Here is a 23,545-nt window from a genome sequence, read left to right on the forward strand (position 1 = left end):
TAGCCAAAGAATGTATGTACACCAACCCAAGCAACATCTAGGACCAAGGGTTGGAGGAAAAGAAGTGGAAGCAATTGCAAACCCAGGTCTTTACAAATCTAGAGAAAGTCAAAAGCAGTGTCAATATCAAGACATTAAATAAAATGTCTTCCACAAAACTCAGGCTGCCTGGCTCTGCCCTCAGAGACTGTTCCCAAAGGAACAGCGGTAGACAATGCTTGTCTCTCTCCTCCCCAATCCCCCAGGCTGGCTCCTGTGCTGGCCTTGCTGACATGTGCCAGGGGCAGGCACTGGGCAGGAAGAGGCTCCTCATGTGATCCAGCATAATCCGCCTTTCTTCCCTTCCAGAAACCTCGCACGGCAGAAGCACAGTGGAAATGCAGACAAAAGGGGGTCGAACGTGGGTGAGAAGGGCCCTGCTGCTTGGGATCATTTGGACCTCTGCATACTTGCCTCTCCCAGGTGTCTCCCTGCCCCAGCGTCTCCCAAGGGCCACAGGTAGGTGGACTCTAGGGTCAGCTACCCCTGCTGCTGTTGCTGTCACATACAGATGAAGGGACAGAGGGGTGAAATGTTTCCTTGACTCCTTTTGCTTTCTGCCTGCTGTTTTTGTTCTGATTTTTAGTATTTGGAAGAATATCAAACACTTTTGATACCTCCAATAAATTCTTGAAGATAACTCCAAAGTAACTCACAGACATCAAGAAATGGGCAACTCTCCACTTTTTATTGTTGGAGAATTCATCATGGAAAAAATAACTTTCACCCTAGAAACTCTGCAACAGTGGATGATTCTTTGCAAGCCTGAAAACAACTTGGGCTCTTAAATGATAAAAGTGAATTTTTATTCTTATTAGAAACACTTATTCAGCAGAGGCATAGTTTCTTCAGAAGGAGAAGGGTTCAGAATTCCCTTTTAGAGACAAGCATGGAGGAATGCTGTGATCTGTTCCTCTTTTTAATTATTCTATCATCACGGACTTATTTCATTAAAGAATCTCTTTTTTCAAGTCCAAAGACTAATTTTTAAGACTTTACTTCATATTCAGAAGTGTTTTATACATCTTCACTGGGTTCTTAAAATTCCACGTGGACACCCCACAGTTTTCTTAAAGAAATGCTCTTTGTAGGCTGGAAATGTATGACTCCAACATTCTTTAAACTTCCACCTCCTTTTCCTTACCAGAAAATGGCACCCAATGTGTTGCTTCTCCAGCCTCGGAATTTCCTGAAGGGTTTTTCACAAAACAAGAGAGCACGGATGGAGGCATCATAATCTACTTCCTAATTATTCTTTACATGTTCATGGCTGTGTCTACTGTCTGTGACAAGTACTTCCTACCCTCCCTGGAAATCATCAGTGAATGTAAGTGGCTGTAAGCACCCCTATAACCGCCCAGAAGAGTTGTGTGACACAGATAGGATGCATAGGAAGCAGCTCAATGATAATTCTGTCCACCTCAACTCACTGCAGAGTGCTGAGTTCTGTGGCAGGGGTCTTGTGTGGTAAGGAAGCAGCTAAGTGTGGTTTCTCTCGGTAGGTACTTTTAGTTAGTACCCAGTGGTTACTATTATACCGCCTAGCTCCAGAAACTTCCTGTTCATCTGTTATACTGCCTGGTTTGCTATGATAAGAACTGTTCCAAGATTTCACATCTATGCATTTGGTATATATTCCTAATACAATTAAACCCCTATTACTGGCCATTTTATATTTCAAAAACCTTTTTTTTTTCATTTTCACTCTAAGATCACCATAACTTCTTCTTCTTCTTTTTTTTTTTTTTTTAAGAGCTAGGTGATAAACAGATGTGATTAAGGCTACCCTTCTCTCTTCCTTTTCTGGCATCTTGAAATTAAGAAAATTGACATTTAAGAACCTGTAAATAAATAAATCCAAAATTCTATACAAAGAGACCTCAGGCATCAGAGTTATTAAAAAATTAAGCTTCATTATTTGTTTTTGAAAATAAAATCACTCAGTCTAAGCCCTGAGTCTACTCCTCTAGACTTAGAGATTGTCCAGAATTCTGAGTACAGACTTGCATTGGTATACTTGGCCCTAAAATCAGGGATTTCAGTGAGGTTTTAATGCCATAGAAGCAAAAGTACAAGTGTTTCCAGTTTCCTGCTTAGTTATTTAGATTGGTTGGTTGAGTGTGCTCATTTTTCAGCAAAATCAAAGGTTAAGGCCTTTGTTTCCCTTTGTATTTCCCCTATATATTCACAGGACTGCACAGAGCAACTGCATCTTCAGCCCCATCAAACACATACAAACACACATGTGGCATATGCACACATGCACACACACTTCTTCACAAGGGGAAGGAGCAAGCATGAAAGTAAACTCTCCCTTTGTACATTGCCCCATCCCCACCCTTGCCAAAAGTCAAGGCAAGTCATTTTTTTCTTGTTCACTGCAGTATAGCACTGTCCTATAGCACCCAAAACAGTACCTGACAACAGCAGAGGCACTAAATCTCTACTTGTTTAATGAAAATGGTGAGTTTATTAAAATTATTGTTAACTTGAGATGTAAATATATACTATTTCATACTGATACTGCATTTTATGTTAACATTGACATTTTCTGTAATATAGGTTAAATTACTTTAACATATTTTTACTTAGATTAGTGAAGTACAAGAAGAAAAAAGATAAAATCATCTATTTTTCCTCACTCCAACATTCATAAAAGCTACCATTTGGTGTACAGTATTTCTCATCAGTCTTTTGAATCTTGCCATATATATGTGTGTGCATATATATTGTTACTTTTCAAAAACACAGGTTTTGTTTGTTTGGTACAGGGATTTGAACTCAGGGCCTCATGCTTGCTAAGCAAGCACTCTACCACTTGAGCCATGCCCCTGCCCTTTTTTGCTTTAGTTATTTTTTTTGCCCAGACCAGTCTTGAACTGTAATCCCCTTATTTACACCTCCCACGTGGTTGGGGTAACAGGTGTGTGCCATCACACTCAGCTTTATTGGTTGAGAAGGGGGTCTCACTAGCTTTTTCCCAGGGCTGGCATCCAACAGTAATCTTCCTAATCTCTGCCACCAGGGTAGCTAGGATTATAAGCATGAGCTCTTGTACCTGGCCAAAACATGATTTTTAATGATAGCATGATAGCCTATGACTCAGTAAATGATTTCAACATGTAACACCTACACTTATTGTAGGTGCCCAGCAGAATTTTATCATTTTAAACTATTGATCTCATTGGACATTGGTTTTAATTTTTTGGTTTTAAATAGTGCCCACACTTCTTTGCACACTTCTCTGATAATTTTCTGAATATAAGGCAGATGTAGGCATATTTTAAGCCTCATATTTATACATGATATGATATGTATTATATATAGCCAAAAGGCATTCCAATGCTTCTTACATATCCATGATGTCAAGTAGCATCCCTTCCAGAAAATGATAAATATCACTTTCAATATTTTGAATATTAAGCTAGAACTTCACTTTATAAAATTTGTATTTATATGGCGGGCAGAGTGGCTCAATTGGTAGAGCACCTGCCTAGAAAATGTGAGGCCAAGTTCAAACCCCAGTACTGCCAAAAAAAAATAAATAAAATTTGTATTTATGTTATATATAGGTCAAATATCTTATATGTATATTGGAACTTGTGGCTTTTGTACTTTTTTGCTCACCTTCTATAAGGGGACAGGGATAATTTGCCTTTTTTCTTACTGATTTTTGAAAACTTTAAAAATATACATAAAGATATTGACACTTTTTTGATATGATTTTAGATGATTTTTTCATGATTTGTTGTTTCCTTTGGTATCTTGCATATTTATCACATTGAAGTTTAACTATTTTAAAGTAAATTTATAAATCTGTTTTTTATAATTCTCCTTTTGGTTTTATACTTAGAAAGTATCTCTTTATCCTTAGGTTCTAAAAATTGTCATATTTTCTTTTACTTCTTGTTTTTCCTACATTTATTTCTTCCACAAAAATCTTGACTTTGTACAGACTATACTATTTTTCCAATTTATTGAACTTTATATAGTAAGTTCACATTCCTGTATATATAGATATACTACACTTACTGTAGTAGTGTATATATATATGTGTGTGTGTGTGTGTGTGTTTGCGTGTATGTGTGTGTGTAAATATATACCTATATAATCCCAACTCTTCAAAACAAATACTAAAAATCTATTTCTTCATTCCTGTGTCAGTGCCATGCATTTAATTAGATGAATATAAAAATCTAAAGCTTAAAATATTTGTCATATGCAACTAAGAAATTTAAATTTGAAGGCATTACATGCACTCTCAACAAAGACTCCACTGAACCAGGGCAAGGCTAAAAGAAGAGGTCCATCAAGAACTTTGTTTATAAAATTGCCTTGGGAGTGGTAAAAACTACAAAACTTTTGTAGCTTTCCAGAAGAAACTACTTGCTACATTAAAAGTTAGATTACAACTTCAAAATAATCTTCATTAACTGATTTCATGTGTTGATAATGACTTCCACCATACCACTTGTATGAAACATCAGCACACATGCATTTCTGAAGGAAGTAACTCTGCCACAAAATGTAATACAGTAGCCCTTAGCAATGTGTGGTTGATGGATGGCCGCACTACTGCCAAGTCATCTTTGGCTGTTAAGAAATGACCCTGCTCTTGAGTACCAAAAATATTGGCAACAAAATAAGATAGGAATATACTAGCTCAAATCATTTTTAAATGCTTATAAATTCATCCTGTCATTTCTCCTTTCAAGGTCTAGCACAGTCTCATTCAAATGACATTAGCAGTCAAAAGCTATTCCTTCACATTTTGTTCACATCCACAAAAACTGCTTCAGAAGAGTCTGCAAATGCATGGCATGGCCCCATGGCTCCTTGACTAACACCAAGTTGTAATAGTACCACCTATTATTGTGAGCTCATAATTATTAATATGATCCTCAAAAGAGTTGAGTGGAGTACTTCACAATCTACTGGAATCTTCATTTATTTTCCAGTTATTTATCATGATGCATTCACAGAAACTCAAGCGTAATGTACATATTTGTATAACACGTGTTATGTGTGTTTGTAGATACGTATGTATATGTGTGTATGTATATATATCTGTATAGTTTCATTTACCCTTCACAAAAGCTCTACAAAGAAGGGTCTGATATGTTGGCTTTACTGACAAGAACAGTAAGGCTAAGACTGAGAGGGTAGGTAATTTCTCAAGATTATCCAGTCAACACATGGCAGAGCCCCAGTGTCTCTATTGACAAACCCAATGATGGTATCAACTGGTATATGATAAACTTTCATGCATCCTTTCTGAGATTACTTTCCATTACATGATGTTTCAGCAAACCTTTCTAGCCAGGCAAGGTAGTTCATGCCTGCAATTCCAGCATTCCAAAGGCTGAGCCAGGAAGACTGAGGTCTAAGGCCAGCTTGGACTATCTGCTGAGTTCCATGACAGCCAAGGCTACAAAGGAAGACTGTGTCACAAAAAAAAAAATTAAAATGTTCTATTTGAACAATTTACAATCTTACAAGGAGTTTTCTTCCAAGGGCACTGATAATTTTGAGAAAAACTCACTGTAACTATGGAGGAAGTATACTACAAAATAAAGAGAACACATTGAGTTATCATTTTTTAATTTATTTTTTATTACATTATTGTTGTATTGGGGGTACACAGTTTTTACAATATATCAGAGTTGAATTCACCTCCTCCATCATTCTCTAGCCCCCCTTACCCCATTCCTGGGATATTTTCAATAGGTATCATTTTTCCACTTTCATACATGAGTATGTAACAGTTTAAACTTTTAGCAATCTATAGAGTTGTAAATTTAACACTCTGAACACTTCTGCATGATGACTAAGCTCTCACTCAGGCCCCAACATTTTGTCTAAAATGTACACATGATCATTGTGTAGTACTGTGCAACATTAACTGTCATATATGATGCAATATGACCTCTGTCCTACCCCAGTCCAGTCATCCCAATACTCCCTCAAATCACCACACTGGCTCATTTGGTGACAATAGGATCTTTAGCAAGGTAAAGACTAGGTGAGCCTTGGGAATGGAGACTCCATGCAGGGGAAGAGTTAGAAGCCTGATAAGGCTTGCTGATACTTCGGCAGGCCCCGACTTGGGCAAATGGGTGCTCTTTTTCTTTCTGAACTATACATGGTGGTCTGGCAATTTCTCCTTGAGTTGTGACCACTAAAGGCTTCCAAACAAGGATATTTTTCATTCTCTTGGCTCTACTCACGATCATTAAAGCCACAAGTCTCCTCCACCTTCAACCCTGGAAAAGTACACATCTCTATCATTTCACCATCATTTTAATTGTGTGAAACCATTATAAGAAAATGCAGTTACACGCCTGCTTCCTCCAACCTATACAAGGTTGTGGCTTCCTTTTTTTTTTTTTTTTCATCCATTTAGGTTCTGTAGGGGGACAAAGAAACTAAGAGTGATTCTTTGGACACAGAAGGCTGAAGTGAAATTAATCCATATTATACAGGGAAAAATTTTATCAAATGACAAGGAAGAGGGTCTCCTCTGGTCATTCACATAAGCCTGGCTTAAGAACCTTTGGATAAAGGTTCTCCTGCTTGGTTTGTGAAGTCAGTCACATTATCTGGTGTCATATACAGTTCTGTTCACTTGGGGCTTTTACAACTTTCCTACGTCTCTACACTGATAGGCTTTTCGAAAAGTCTATGACAGTGCTGAGACTCCACTAAGACGAGAGGGGAGGACACGGCTGTCACATGCTTTAGTGGTGTGTTACCATAGTGAGATGGTCGGAAGTGTCCACCCTGGAGCCAGACACAGCCTGGGTTCAAATCCCAGCTCTGCCATTTACTAGCTCTGTGACCTTGGGCAAATGCTGAACTTCTGTCTGCCCCAGATATGTCATCTGTGAAACAGGGTAATCATACAGTGCTTAGTTCACAGCGCTTTGTGCTGAGGACATGAGGAGATACAAGTAAACTGCCAAGGCAAGTACCTAGCACACAAGAAACAGTCACTGTTTTTTTTTTCATTATCCCATAAGAACAGACCACGAAGGTTAGAATCATTTACCCAGGAAAGATGAAGTAGAGATGGTGAATGAGCAAAGTCAATAGAAATGCATTTGGAGCAAATACCAAATCTATGGTGCATCTAACATGGTTTGAAACCCCAGTTTAAGGTAAACAAAGGCAGGTACTATCTCAGAAGGTAGTATGTAAGCTTACAAACATCCTTTCTTTTTTCTAATAATCCATGTGGTAATTTTACACTTATACCCTAAGTATCTCTGGAATAGTCTGCTTAAAGTTCCTTTTATTTCTCTTATGTTTGCATCCATACCATTTTATTCCAGTTTTAGTAATCTTTGTTTAAAAAGTGATACCTTTAAATTATACTGAACTTAGATATAAACTAATACACATAATGTAAATTTAAAATACAAATTTGAGCTTTTAACTTAAAAGCCCAAAGAGCTGCTAGCTCTCATCTCTGTAAGAAATTCGTATCTTTAGAAATAGTTCACTATAAAAGAAAACAATACCCTTTTGATACGTAACAGGGATCTCTGTTTAGAGTAGATTTCTTTAAATTTTCCCTTAAGATTGGTCATTTGACATAGACAAAATTCCACAATGAGAGAGCTATAAAACTTTTCTTTCTAAATATTCTACTCTGCAATTCAATTAGAAATTCTATCCCCTCTACCATGCAGATACCTTTGAGTTACAAAATGTCTTAAGTGAAAATGACCTTAATAAGATTTAGGAAAACCTATGTTAAATATTTACTTTTTTATTTAAAGAAAATTACTTTCACTTCCTCTGCTTTGAACTAATGTTTGCCTCTGTTCTACGTTGTGTTTCAGAAATAGACAATAAGAAAGAAATGCCAGTTCTATTAGAATTGGTTCTAAATTGATAAAGTCGAGAGTCAAGTGATTCTGAGTGTGGCATTTGGATAGCTTACAGTTTCAGGGGATTATCTGATTCTTAATCCTCATGAAATTTACAGAGGCAAAAGCTTTCCCGAAGAACAAAGGCTCCAAGAATAGTGTTTCCTCCCTGCCTCATGGGCATTCAGCCTCCTAAAAGCATTTCATCCTCTTTGTTGTTCTTTTTTCTCTGATCTAAATTGTGGTCCCCTTGGCCTGCATCAACAAATATAGCAAGTGTATGGATCTAAGTAAGTGCTAAGTACTCCGTGTGCTACCAAGATGCTATTGCAGGAACAAGCATCCTGCATAGTTAGGATGACAGACACATGCCACCACACCAGTTATTGATTGAGATGGGGTCTCACAAACTTTTTGCCTGGCCTGACCTGGAAACCATGATCTTCACAACCTGTCTCCTGAGTAGCTAGGATTACAGGCTTGAGGCACCAGGTCCAGCTTCAAATCATTTTTATTTATTGTTAAAAAATACCACAGAGGGAGTGAGTGTGTGTATGTCTGTTGTTCCAATGATGCTGATTTTACTCAAACTATTTTTATCAATATATTTGAAATTAATTTCAGGAAAAGTTGTGTCAATCATAAAAAAAAAAATCAGTTTGCTATCACACTTCATTTTAGACCCTAAATAGAATTACTCAACAGGACTGCACACCCTCGTTACTAGAGGTGAATGACTTTTGGTTGTTTTAAAACTCTAATTCATTCACAAAGCATGAAAGTTTGAAGACTTTTCAAAATTGTGCCAGAGGACACCAAATTGTATATAGCTTATGGCTAAAACCATAAAAATATGCACTGTGTAGCAATGGCTAAAATACAATGGCAAAGATGTACTCTTCTTCTATTTTTCATCTTCCAAATTTTCAACAATGTAGGACTGGCTTTTTAAATTATAAATGGGATTTATTAACAATAAGTAGAATAGATTCTGAAGGCATAGAATTCATATCCTACCTTTTGAATAAAGGTTGAAAAATTAGAAGATAACCTAATGGTTGTGTAGTCCAACCCTCCATTTTTACAGATGGTAAAATACGAGGCTTGTCAAATTCTTGGAGGGCCAGAATTCAGGTCTGTTTTAGCTTAATATCCTTCCTACTACATCCTAAAGGAGGAAATTTTCGAAACCTGTCATACAGAAGAGAACACACTTGAAGAACTGATGAATTTAATACAGCTCATTACCATGAAGTTGAAATTTCTGTAAACAATGTACTGCTAAACCTACAAAGAAAATTCACCTTGAACATTTCTACTAACCCTGAAGGAAATGTGACTTTTCTTTTAGAGTAATTGAGGGAAAAAAGAATAATTGCTACGGAGGGGGAAAAAACAGAATAATTTATATTTAATAATAAACTATAGCCGAGAGAAATGCTACCCAAAGTTCAAGGAAGACAAAGCAATCTAGTATAAAGTTCAAAGGTATAAAGCATTTTACAAAATATTCTTAGAATCTTAAGATATGATTTGTTAAAATATCTTTGAAGTTTTATTCATCCACCTATATAGCATCTTTCCTTTCATAATTCAATTACAGCTCAGTGAATAGCAATAAGCTTTATTCCTATTGCCTTTTGAGACGGAAGCTGTTCAGAAGGGCCCCCCATCTTCTGACCTCGAATGGCCCAATAGATTAATTTTTCTCTCTTGAAAGTGAATTTTTCTAGTGACGTACTCTTCAGTTACCATGAAATGAAGATTGGTCAGTCTTCAGTTGCACCATGTTTGGGCCATTACTTCAAGATAAAGCATTGCCTTATCCAATTTCTTCCACATATTATCCAGCCCTGGTTTGATTTGGGAAGACAATGTAATAAGCAGGAGGACTAAATTTTTAAGTTCTCTTAAATATGCTGGAAAACTTCCAAACTATTCCTGACTCCCAGTAACTGTTTCTTCCCCTTGTAAAGAATGGAATAGAGGCACTGAGGGTGCCCATGTGATGAAGCAAGGAAAAATGACTCAACCATGCACAGACTATTAACTGGCCCGTCCATATGCCATTCTTTTATTAAATTTCTATAGTGAACTAGAAATTGCATTGAACATAAAATCAATAGACTCAGGGTTTATGCCTGAACCTGCACATTTAAGATCCTTACTCTGCCCACGTGACTGAGTTATGTTACTTCCTGGACCTGTTTTGTTTGTTTGTTTGTTTGTTTGTTTGTGGGTGCCAGGGATCAAACCCAGAGACTCACACATGCTAGGCAAGTGCTCTACCACTGAGCCACAGCCCCAATCCCTGGACCTGTTTTCTTCCTCTGTAAAGTGTAAATTCCACTACTCACATCTGAGGATAAATGACATTATTATGCCTATGAAAGTGAGTCATACCAATTAGATCAAAATCCCAGTCAGGTATTTTTTAATGTGTTGCTTTAGTGGGAGCTCCTTATCAGATTTGCAAACCCTGAGCACAAGATTCTCAGTATGCCACCCAATTTAGATACCTGTTGATAATAATCTACAAGGGATTTGTCTCTGAAATGTATTAAGAACTTTAGAAATCATTTAAAATTTAATGTAACTCACAAGTAATTATGGATAATAAAATAGAAATTGTATTTTAAAAAAAGTGAGTCATATACCTAACTTCATTCCTAAAATGAAAAAGAAGTTAATCACAGAGAAATCTGCTTTGTCTTATTGTTGTATTTAAATTTTTTATGACCAACTGGCAGTAGGAAAAGAAATGTGTGTGTGTATACATGTACTGGTTAAATTGATTATATATGTATAAGACATACACAGTCATCACTGAGCATCAGTGGGAGACTGGTTCCAGAACCCCTCCAAGAATATCAGATTCTGAGCATGCTTAAGTCCCTTATATAAAATGGTATAGAATTTGCATAAAACTTTCGCACACCCTTCTGTATATTTTAAATCATCTCTAAATTACTTATAATACCTAATACAACATAAATTATAGGTAAATAGCTGTTACACTGTATTGTGTAAGGTATGACAAGAAAAAAGTGTGTGTGTTCAGTACAGACACAATTTTTTCTTGGAATATTTTTGATCCACAAGTGGTTGAGTCTGAGCATGTGGAACCTATGGAGACAGAGGGCCAACTGTGTGTGATGCGTTACATGTCTTACACATATACAATCACTCTAAGCAGTGAAAGAAATGCTATGAGATGTAAGTCACACAAACTATTACTTCTCTCCCTTCCTTAGTCAATGCAGGTAGATACTCAAGTATCACCATTTACCAAAGGCAAATGGTGAGGAATAGCTCACAGGGCCTGGTTTAATAAACTCAATTATCCTAAAAGAACTTTTATGAAAGTTTATCAGGTGGCAAAACAGCTCAGAATGGAGCTAGTTGGGACTGGGAGACCAAATAAACCCAAGGAATAAAATTAATGACTGGAACTGGTATCATCAGTAAGCAGTATGTGGGTGACTTTCCAAGCATTTCCCATCTATTTCAGAATAAAAGCCAAAGTCCTTACTTCCTAAGATCCATAGGCCTTACATGATGTACCTGTTACCTTCGATCCCATCACCTGTTGCTCCCCTTCATGCTCTTCGTTACACACTGGTCTCGTTTCAAACACACAGACCAAGTTCCATCTCAGGACCTTCACAGCCACCTATTTTGCCTGGAATACTCTTAATGCGTGTACCAGGGGCTAGCTCCCTCTTTTCAAAATCTTTAGTTAACCTTCTCAGTTAAGTCCTTTCTGGTTACCCAATATAAGATTTCAATCCTTACTCGCCGTTTTTCTTGTTTGTTTTTTGAGGTACTGGGGATTGAACTAAGGGCCTTACACTTGCTAAGGAAGTGCTCTGACTTGAGCCACACCCTCATCCCACCCCATGACACTTGGTTTCCTCCTTGCTACTTATGTCTAAAATTACACATTTTTTGCTTGTCTTGGTTGTCTATTTTGCCCCCGACACAAGAATAAAGGGTCCATGAGAGCAAGACTATTTTGTTCACTGCTACATTCCTAGCCCAAAAAAAGCATCTGGCATTATTTCAGCAGGTACTCAGTAAATGTAACAAATAAATCAGTGATAGCCAGGTGACTGTCTATTGCTGCTTAATGAATTGCCTCTCCCAGTTCTGGGTTTACCTGGCTCAGTTAGATGGCTCTTGCTCAGGGTCCCTCATGCAGCTAAGAGTCAGACGGTGGCTATGGAATCACCTGAAAGCTCACTTGCTCACATCTGGAGCTTAGGCTGGAAGACTCAAAATTTGGAGGATGAAAGAGCAGGGACTCCTCAGGCATCTTTATTTCCATACTGGCTCATGGGATCAAACCAATATGAGGGTTTCAAGGTAGAATTTCTTGTGTGGTGTCTTGGAGCTCTACAGCAAATGTCTCAAGAGAGAAACGCTAAGGAAATTGTTTCTCCTTCAATGTCCTAGCCTTGGGAATACCATGGCTCTGCTGCCCATCCTCTACTGGTCAAAGCGGTATAAGACTCATTCAGTCTCCTTTATTCAAATAGGGAATTGAAAGGTTTTTGGAAAAGCATGTGAGGTGGAAATACTGTAGCTGTTTTGTAAAATTTAACTTGATACACCAAGAAACAAAGAATCTGTAAGGTCAAAGGTCAATGTCCCAACAGAGAAGAGTGAGGTAGACAGATAGATTATGGTTTCCAAAGGTAAAAATAAGTAAATACTGACCATCTGAGACTGAGACTGAGCCAAGCAGCAAGAGTTTGAGGTCAAGGAAAACTGAAAGAACCAGTAGGTAGGGCAGGGTGTGGCTCAGGGGTAGAGTACCTGCTTAGCAACAGGGAGGCCCTGAGTTCAAAACTTAGGACCACAAAAAAAAAAAGCCAGTAGGTAAACAGTGAACATCAACAAAGCATTGCCATCAAGAGTCTTAGAAATCTGAACTCTAGTTTTGACTTACGCTAACTTTGTAGCCTAGAGTAGATAATTTAACGTCTAACCTGCTACCTCTACTGGCTAGTTTTCAGCTTACCAGTAAAGCCTGGCTAGATTTCTGATGAAACCTTGTTCTAGATTCCCAAGGCAAAGGCTGAGTTGTTCCTTGAACATGGTTCTTCTTCCTTTCACAGCAGGTCTCTCAGCTCTAACATTGAAAGGGCCACAAATTTAAGACTCTCATCCTGCCTATCAATGAAGTCAGAGGACTTGCAGCTTACAAGTGTGGAGAATATACACAAACTGAATGATAGTATGGTGCTAGTACAGTACTTCCTTATATTTCTTACTCTAAAGTTCAAATGGGTTCAAGCTTTAAATCAAGACTGTATTATACAATATTAAATCTTTATTTATTAGGCTTTTAGTAATGTCCTCTCATTTTTAACAAAGTTGATGTTGCAAATTTGTGAACAAGCTCAGTTCAGCTTTATTATTAGATATTAAACTAATGTCCACTATCTTTTTTTTTCAAGTTGGGTTAAGATTCCCAAACCACCTTATTTTTTAAAGAACTCATTTTGCTACTTACCTCCCGCCTACAGCTAGAAATGAATCTTTCCAGGGTTGGAAATGGGCCCAAATCTTGGCACTCAGGATACTGAGTTACAACACAGTTCCATCCAATAGTCTCCTGGCTGCCTCATCCTTTTTATAGAAGTATTAAATAATGAATTCATAAAGAAAGCAAAACACTAGATTCCTCTATTTTCTAACCTGCTTGTCTTATTTTTCTAGCTTAGGTCAATATTAGCTTTATGCAAAACTAAAGCTTTGGTATCTATTATATTTAGCTCTCCACATATTCTGTCATTTGTCACTTTATCCAGCATAGTAACAATTTCATTTCTCTTCAGCCCTTGGATTGTCTCAGGACGTCGCAGGTGCAACTTTCATGGCAGCGGGTAGCTCGGCTCCTGAATTAGTTACTGCTTTCCTAGGTAAATATCGCTCCTGTACTTTTTGCTTACTCCTACTTAGTGATTTTATCTTCTTCAAGTTAACACTAACTTAGCTACTACTATCTTGCTTGCAGGTGTATTTATCACAAAAGGAGACATAGGCATTAGCACCATTCTAGGATCTGCAATTTATAATCTCCTTGGCATCTGTGCAGCTTGTGGCTTGCTATCTAACATGGTATGTAAAAAGTACTCAATAAAATTTATTGTCTTGACAGAGACTACAAATAATTGCTTATTGTCTAGAACAAGCAAGGCACTAGTAATGTGTTCAATCAAATTTATTGATCAGTAGAAAAACAACATTTATTCAACTTAACCCACAAATAGGTCTTGGTCAAATTTATGAAAGTGAATGTAGGTTTAGAAACAATTTTTTCTTTAAAATTATTTTTTCTCTAAGCAATATGCAAAACATAACAATATTTACCTACAAATATACAAACAGTTTTAGTATTATCCTATGCAGTGTATTTGAATTACTTACACTGTAATGGAATGGAAACAGTAAATCAAACTATCGTTTTACAGGTTTCAACACTGTCATGTTGGCCCCTATCCAGAGACTGTGCAGCTTATGCAGTTAGTGTAGCAGCAGTGCTTGGCATAATAGTTGACAACCAAGTTTACTGGTAAGCTTAATGCAATTGTTACTGGTAGGTATTACAGACAGGACTTAGGAAGTCTGATAGCTCAGCAGTACTTCTTTTCTTACAGAAATGTTATTTCAGTCACTTCTCAATTATCTGCCACTTCTGCCCCATGTTCCAATGGTCTGAGCTAACTTCCTCACCCTAACTGCTGGCAGGTTCACCTCACTACTTTGTTATTTCTTTTTGATCAGCTCATAGTCTTCTATTTTCTCTCACTAGTCATTGGAGTCCACCACTCTGTTAAAGCCCCAAATGTTGATATTTTCTAGGTGATTGATTACCTGGCCTTGGTTAGAAGTGGCCATGGTCACAAAAGATTGGAGAGAGATGATGGAGGAAGTAAAAATTCCTTTATCCCTTCAATTTCTCTCTGGTACTCATTGAACAAGGGGAATTACAGCCTTTTCCTCTAAAAACCAACAATGTTTCTATGCCAGTACTAAACTGTTTTCCCTGTAATCTCTCTGTGCCTAAGCTGGCCCAAAAACATGAAAACAGATGACTTAAGGAACAAATACAAACTTTTCAAATAAGCAGTAGGTGCATATTTCCTAGGTGTTTATCATCATGCTAGGTATCATAAAAGAAATGTAAAATGCACAGCCACACACGCTGTGCAATAACTTCTAGAGGACATGAGAAAAAATAGAAAACAAGGTAAATGATGCTCCTCTGAAATACTGCAACTTAGAAGCACTGTGTGATATGTGCTGTTAAGAAACTTAGAATCTAGCAGGGAAGAGTATTTCTACATTAATCGTCCTGATGTCTAGTCTGTCTCCCAAAGACAGACAGCTAGTATAATAGAGATCTTCTGGAATGGCAGTTGTCTACAAGGAACAGTGACTGGGAAAAAAATCCAAGTTAATGAGTGTTCCCTCCATGAGGGCAATGCGGATCTCGCTCTGAACTTTCAACTATAGCGGAGAGCGATTCACTGTCTATGAAATGAAAAGTAAATCCAACATTCAAATGTGATGGCATTAGCTAATTACAGTGATGTAAGAACCCAGAGTATGGGAAACAATTCTTGGGCTCTGATGTTGTCACTGATCTTTGAGAGTATCTTTGATTTCTTGTGAATATAAAATCATCAACAAGGGGCCAGGCATGGTGATGATGGATTATAATCCCAGCACTCGGGAGGGGAACGAAGAATAACTGTGAGATGGAAGCCAACTTGGGCTACCGAGTAAAACCTTGTCACAAAAAACAAACAAAAATCACAAACAAAAATATCTCTGTATACCAAACTGAAAAGCCCTGGTCAAATCTAACATTCTGAATATGTTAAACCAGAAATTTCTCTACCAGAATATCTGAGTGAACACAGTTGAAGTAAATTAAGACATTACATTCTTTAGTAATTATTACCTATTTTGGGGAAATGTAGTATGTCAAAAAACTGAGTTGGAAAATGTCTATACTATTCATTAATTTTGAAAATCTCCAAATTATTATCTTCAAAGCATTTCACATCTAATATTTAGAAGGAATCTAAAAAACACAGACAATGGATTTATAATCCTTTTTTTTCTTTTTTGGGGGGGTGGTTCTGGGGTTTGAACTCAGGGCCTCACACTTGCTAGGCAGGTGCTTTACCACTTGAGCCATTCCACCAGCCTTTTCTTGTGTTGAGTACTTTTGAGATAAGCTCTTGTAAACTATTTGCCCGGGCTGGCTTTGAACCGTGATCCTCCTGATCTCTGCCTCCTGAGTAGGTAGGATTACAGGCATGAGCCACTAGTGCCCAATTTATAATCCTTTTTTAATATTAAAACTGTCAGGCTATCAATAAATTTGGAATAATGCCAAAATTAAGCAAATCTGCAAAACAAAAATATATAGGAATATTTCGATTTTTCTAATGCTACTTTTGTTAGAAGATTATCAAAAAGATACTATCTAAAAGTTGTTAACTCTGAATGACTTGTTTCTCATTTAAACACAAATTTCTCTAACTTATAGGTATGAAGGAGCTTTACTGCTTTTGATATATGGATTGTATGTTTTGGTGCTATGTTTTGATGTTAAAATTAGCCAATATATCATAAAGAAATGCAGTCCCTGCTGTCCCTGTCTTGCCATGGAGGAGAGAAGTGAACAACAGACACTGATGGGATGGGAAGATGAGGGTCAAGCATTCATTCGTCGGCAATCAAGAACCGACAGTGGAATATTTCATGAAGATTCTGGTTACTCCCAGCTTTCCATAGGTTTACATGGTCTTGGTCAAGTCACTGAAGGTAATAACTATATCCTGTTCACTGTTTATCCACTAGACAAACCTAAGAATGTCATTTCAATTTAGTAAGTATCATGTACTTATTTAACAGACACTGTGGAGATTCAGAGGAAGTCCTAGCCTTCAAGGAGTTTCCAGTATTAAAATACAAAAAAAACAAGAAGCTAACATATGAAGACATAAGTACCATAAAGAGATAAAATCTAACTGTGGTTCACAAATGGGACAGACTATATAAAATTTGGTAAGGACAGTTAGACAGGGGATTAACATAGAAAAAGCATTTAACCTGAGCCTTGTGGGACAGGTAAATTTTAACTGAATGACCTGATAGGTAATAACCAAAATGTAACAGCTACAAAAATCTTTATTATAAAAATAACGCAGAGATAAGAATATATCCTATGGACTGAGGCCAAGGAAACAATGTTAACAAAAGGCCTGTTCAAGTACTTGCACAAATGGAGACCAGTCAATATAGGCATATGAAGGAAGCAGAGGAAAGGTGGACAGAAATGAATAAGGTAAGAGTTCCAAGTGCTTGTGTAAGAATCTTGGAAGGTTTGTGAGGAAGGAAATTATCAAAACTACAACTTAGTGGTTGTAGTTCATTTCACAGAACTGAAACAAGAGGTAAGAGCCAGGGAGGTCTGTAAGAGGCTTTGACAACAGCTGACGTGTTTACTAAATGCCTAGACAGAGAGAAAGCAGTGAGGATGAAAGAGACCACAAGTGGGACGATACAGAAGCATCAGCAAGGGCAGCAACACTGAGACCATGAGGAGCCAGGTAGACAACTCCCAGGTTTGCATCTTGGCTGAGAAAAATGGGACACCCTCATAAAATTATAATTGAGGAAAAAGGGTTGGTCTGGAAGAAGATGAAAAAAAAAAGAAAAAAACAGGTGAAGTTTAAACATGTTAATGTGAAGCAGCAGCAAACATTTCAGTAAATATGTTCAGTATGAAGTCAAATTCAGCTATGGTCAGAAATATAAATTTATGAGTTACTTTTGTTAAAAAGCAGGTGTACACGACTTTCTAATTTTAATTGACTAAGGGAACTTATTCTACTTTATCACTTTTAAAATGGAAACATGACTTTGACCTCTTTTATAAAAATTATGAGTTCTAATCTTTAAGATACAAGAGGTATGCATCTCTAATTTAAATTTTTTAACAAGAAATTCGAAAGAACCAGTTCAATTCTCTTATGATGCTAAAATTTTGTCTAATATTGGTTGAAGCCTAGTAAACTTTTTTTTGAGTCACTTTACTAGCATTAGTTGTAATGTGATTTGTTCTGAGTACATTATTTTATGAATGGCACATGAACTTTAAACAATTCCAAAGTGGGAATTCATCATTTTTCTCCAATATTGTTGTTATGCTTGTCCTAGCTTCAAACAAACTGAATAAAAGAACATACTCAAATTTTACAAACAGGAACTATACTAGTTCTTATTTTCTTAAGGTTCTTTCTAGGAATTGTAGTGAAGCCTGAATTTAGTAAACTAATCCCAAACCAAAAGTCCCTATAGACAACCCTATTGTAGAAAACCTAGAGATGTCTAATTCTTACTCCATAAACACTATCACTAACATATTTAGCAAATAGTCCAAGACATTTTGATAGATTTAAGGCCTTAAGTCAAAAAATACTGAGTATCACTATCTTATACCAACTGCCCTAGTTTCAATTAGTCTCTTTTTGCCAGCAATATCTGTAATGAGGTATTCAAATGTTTTAGATAGCCTTTTAAAAACTGATACAGCTAATTTATTTCAATATAGCTTTCTAAATGGGCATTTCTAACTTAATTGGCCATTTGTGAAGACTCAAAATTGTTTAATTTTTCCACAACAGATCCACCAAGTGTTTTCAATATGCCTGAAGCAGACTTAAAAAGAATTTTTTGGGTATTATCTCTTCCTATTATTACATTACTTTTTCTAACAACACCAGATTGTAGAAGAAAGTTTTGGAAAGGCTACTTTGTGATAACCTTTTTCATGTCTGCACTATGGATATCTGCATTTACCTACATCCTGGTTTGGATGGTCACAATAACAGGTATGTATTTTAAGTATAATAACACATTGAGAACATATTTCACGTAAGAAGAAATTGCCTATCTTGGTCTAGGGAGCACACTTCTTTTTCAGCAAGACTAGAGATCAGTACTATTTACAGAGAGATTAAATATTAATATAACAACAAGATCATTCAGATTTTATGAGTTCCATTTCACAACTACATTCTCACTATTATACAGTTTGGGGCGTAATTCAAGGAATCATAAATGAAATCAAACTCATAGCGTTATCTATTATGCTAGTAATTAAATTATAATACATGGATTTCACTATAAACTTGCTATACCAAATTCTATTCCATGATAAAAAATAAGAGTTTAAGATGCCAGTATTTGGGAAAAAGGAAAGTGGAGCTCACTAACTAGATTATAGTTGATTTTGCTCTTCAAATATGGCAACATAAATACGACAATAAATGATTCTAAGGGTATAAAGGTTCATTTTAGGCTTCTATTACCTTCAGGTTTAACTATTACTGTTTGGGTATCATCTTTTATTTACCAAAGGGAAAAGCAAGTATAAACAGAGACAAAAAAAAAAAAAAAAGAACAATTTCTCTTACAAAGGTTATCATGAGTTGGCTTGTATCAGAAGTGAACTAATTATTGCCTGTGTGCCTGTTTTTACTGATCAGTCAGGTCTATTCATTTATACATCATCTCTAACTGCTTTCATATTGCACTGGTGGAGAAGAATTGTATGACAAGGAATATAGCCCACAAAATTTAAATAATTACTATCTGCTCCCCTCAAATGTGTTGACCCCAACTTTTCCCAAATTAATATGTGTATTAGAGTACTATGCTAGTAAAAAATGAAATATTTTTCTTTTTTTAATAAGGAAGATGAAAAAAATCCACTTAGCTTGCATATTAAATCTATCCAAATTTCCCAGTTACTCCTCCTTTGATGTTAGGAAAACAGAGAAGAAAATCAAGTAACAGATCACAGAACAGCCCCTAGAATGATCAATAGTGTTAGCAAAGTCAGTAACAAAAATTCATAACCAATTTCAATTTGAGTACTAATGTATGTGAGCACACAATAAATAAACTACTTTCTAATTAAGTTCTTTTTAAGGAAAAAAAGACTCTAAACCATGTTTCCATTATTATTTTAAAAGAGCAGTTACATGGATCCACCCTTTTTTTATTTTAACTTCCCTCTGGTTCTGTTTTCCAGAACAAACACACTTCTGAAAAATGTTGATCTGGTATCAAATTTAATAGAAGTATTAACAAACTGGAACCATATGTTAGAAAGTCTCAAGTAGAAAATAGAGAGGTTTTGTTTTTCTCAGGGAAGTGCGAACTTTCCCAAAGAAAACACTATATTAAGTTATATCACTAGAGTAAGACTTAAATATTAACACATTTGTAGATTTAAAAATCTATAGTTTGCTTAATTTTAAAAAAACAGGGAGGAATATCTGAAATGTCTGCAGAGAATGGTGAGTTAACATTTGAGATTTGTAATTTGTAATATCTGTGTTTATCACAGGGGAAACACTAGCAATTCCAGACACGGTAATGGGCCTTACTTTATTAGCAGCAGGAACAAGCATACCAGACACCATCGCAAGTGTGCTGGTTGCACGGCAAGGTAAGACGTGAGTCCCTGCAGCTGCAGTGCCCATTCTTCATGCTTGACTAAAATATACGAAGTCAAGCTGACTTTAAAAATATTCATTTCCTCAGTAACACGCTTTGAAGAAAAAATAAAGTGACTCAAGGAAGTTTACTATTTAATAGCAAATTAATTTCAATCTAATTCTCCAATTAATATCTGAAATGTGCATTAAATGGTAATTAACTATGTTAAATTAGAATGAAAGGCAACGAGTAAGCTACACACCTTATTGAAAAATGGTTTAATAAATAAAAATAATAATTATTAAATAAATGTTAAAGACTTTAAATACTAACCCAAGAAAAATTTAAAAATACAAATTCAGTAAGACTTTAGTTCTAATAACAATTTTCCAAAACTAATCAACAACAAAAAAGTATCCAGTGTTTCTTTCTCATGAAGATTGCTAATAGATACAGAAGTGGTATGTACACTTTAACAACATTCTTTCCTTCTGCAGGTAAAGGAGACATGGCTATATCTAACATTGTGGGATCCAATGTGTTTGATATGCTATGCCTAGGTGTTCCCTGGTTTATTAAAACTGTGTTTACAAATGCATCAGCTCCTGTAGAAGTAAACAGCAAAGGACTCACTTATATAACCATCTCCCTCAACATTTCAATTATTTTTCTTTTTTTAGCAGTTCATTTTAATGGCTGGAAACTAGACAAAAAACTGGGAGTAGTTTGCCTATCATTATACGTGGGGCTTGCTGTATTATTGGTTCTATATGAACTTGGAATTATTGGAAATAATAAAGTAAAGGGCTGTGGCGGTTGATATTAGTAGTAGTGTTATGTGGAAACTGTGAATGGTGGGGAGGGACAGAGAAGCAAACATCCACGTCTTCATTTAAATCAAATAAAAATCCTGAACTTTAGAATCTTCAGCTTACTTGCAGTAATTCTTTATCACCAAAGAAAAGTACTTTAAAGCCAACCAGAATCATATCCTAATGTCTGAACCTTTTCTTTTCATGTACTATTATATATTATAAAACAAATTTTGAAAAAACCACCTATCTTTTACCTTACAATAAGTTGATAAAAGCTGGGAAAATGAGAACAAACAAATCCTACTATGTCATATCGAAATCAACAAGAAAATGGCTTATTTCATAAAAAAACAGTATAACCATTCATTTAAACTGAATGACCAGACTTGCTGTCTTTAGAAACCCAAACTTGAGATTAACAAAAAAAAAAAAAATCACAGTATATTTCAACATTATACTGTCAAAAGCTGGTGGGAGTTTTAAAAGTTCATTTTTACAGCTTTGTAAGCATACAATATTACTTTTAAAAAAATAACAAAAAAACAAACAACAGGACTTTTCCTAGGAGGTTCAGCAAAACAGATGAAGGGAAGTTCCCACCGTGGTGAAATCACGCGTTGCGATCCAAGCGAACATCAATTTCCCTGCCACTGATTTTTATTCCGTTCATTATCCTGCAGGCCTTTTCAGCTGATTCTGGGGAGTCAAACCTGACTGTCCCACAGCCTTTTGACTTTCCGTTCTCCATTTTTATTTCTGCAAACATTACATGACCTGTAAAAGAAAAGTTACAGAATTATTAATCAGTTTAAATGGGTTCCATTTCACTATACAGGCTTGAAATTCCTCACAGCCAATGAAGTGATAAATAATTTGGTCAAAAACATCAACATTAATTCCATAAAAACAATCATATGAACACTACTTTTATTTTATATTTGAATATAATACAATTCATGTAAGATATGCATTTACATACATATAAAGCAAATACGAAGTTGGAATTGGGATAAATTTGCTTACGACCTACCTGTTCTGTTAAATTCCTAATTTATAAGGAAATTTTATAGCAATCAGGCTAGCTAGTACAAACACTATCAACTCACCATAACTCATAACAAACATACCTTTAACCAGAATTATTTTTAGAATAAATAGTTACTCACTACCCCATCTCCCTAATCTCTTCTTTCTCTTTTATGCTTACTTCACTCCTTTGTCCCCTGCAAATAACAGTAACTTCCCAAAAGTCTAGTTTCTTTTAGATCACAAAAGGTCCACCTAGCTCTACTTTTCAACCACAGTGACAAAACCATTTATTCAATAGCACAACTTGGATTCAATATCATAAATTGGATTCAAAGTCTTAAGAACAGCATCAAATAAATTGTGCCAAAAATTATGGAAGGGAGCATAGATTTAATCGATAAAGACAGAAACAGTGATGTTAATAGGACAAAGGAAAACCTCAGAGAAGTTTCTGGGAGGAGGAGGAAAATCAGAAAATCATTCCTTTTACAGTCAGTATCACTGAAAACTCTGAAACTGGAGTTTGAAGCAAATCATTATCATTTACCAAAATAGAGAGCAGCCATGAAAAATCCATCATCTAAACCAGAATACTTCTGAGAGTAAAACTGGGAGTTATTAATAATTACATATGAATAGCAGGTATAAAGAGAAACTACAATTCAGGCAAACTGGTGACCCAATCCAAACAGGCCATACATTTAGGGTATGACTACTTACCACAGTATTTCCCTCACTTCTAGATGTACATGTCAAACAAATCAAGTAAGACAACTTCAAATAGTATAGCAGGCAAATCACTATGGGCTAATTTTAGTCTAGCAACAAAACCACACAATCAGACACATTCAAGCTCTAAAAAGGGACAAAAAAGAAAGAAGGGGAAAGGTTTAAAAAAAAAAATTGCAAAGGCCTTTTCCAGATGAGGGGATAAGTATTTAATCCTAATGCATAAGTAAGGTTGTCTTCCTGTTGAAACCCTGATCTGAATAATCCCGTATGTACAACATCCTGGACCACTTCTCTATTTTTATTTTTTTCATCCATGTTCTATTATTGCATTTCTTTTTAAAACCAACTGGTAGTCACTCGCTCATCTTTTTAATAATACTTAAATTGTTTAAGACAATAAATGTCACACTAAGTCAAAAACCATGATCTTGTAACTCAGGGCAGGCAGTTCTTAAATGTCTGTTATAAAACAAACTAATCCCCAGAGAAATTACATAATAGTAGTTAAAAGCAGATCCAAATATT

The 23,545-nt window shown here is 36.0% G+C and overlaps 2 protein-coding genes across 5 annotated transcripts in view; one reads left to right on the forward strand and one right to left on the reverse strand.

Moving 5' to 3' along the window:
• The first annotated feature begins 320 nt into the window (after nucleotides 1–320).
• On the forward strand, nucleotides 321–21,736 carry Slc24a5 (solute carrier family 24 member 5). The gene is made up of 9 exons (XM_020160560.2): nucleotides 321–498; nucleotides 1,187–1,366; nucleotides 13,754–13,837; nucleotides 13,933–14,036; nucleotides 14,390–14,490; nucleotides 16,480–16,757; nucleotides 18,623–18,829; nucleotides 20,353–20,454; nucleotides 20,942–21,736. Exons 1-9 carry the CDS (start codon nucleotides 378–380, stop codon nucleotides 21,262–21,264), a joined length of 1,500 nt encoding a protein of 499 aa, XP_020016149.1. The 5' UTR covers nucleotides 321–377; the 3' UTR covers nucleotides 21,265–21,736.
• The window catches only part of Myef2 (myelin expression factor 2), a 34,042-nt gene continuing 31,204 nt past the window's right edge, over nucleotides 20,708–23,545 (reverse strand). For all 4 annotated transcript variants that reach the window (XM_074065887.1, XM_074065888.1, XM_020160565.2 and 1 more), the window contains one exon: nucleotides 20,708–22,033. In XM_074065887.1, coding sequence (XP_073921988.1) covers nucleotides 21,870–22,033 — 164 coding nt within the window. In that variant the 3' untranslated portion in view covers nucleotides 20,708–21,869. The remainder of the gene's footprint in view (nucleotides 22,034–23,545) is intronic.

Source organism: Castor canadensis, chromosome 2, assembly GCF_047511655.1.
Source record: "Castor canadensis chromosome 2, mCasCan1.hap1v2, whole genome shotgun sequence".
Lineage (NCBI taxonomy): Eukaryota > Metazoa > Chordata > Mammalia > Rodentia > Castoridae > Castor > Castor canadensis.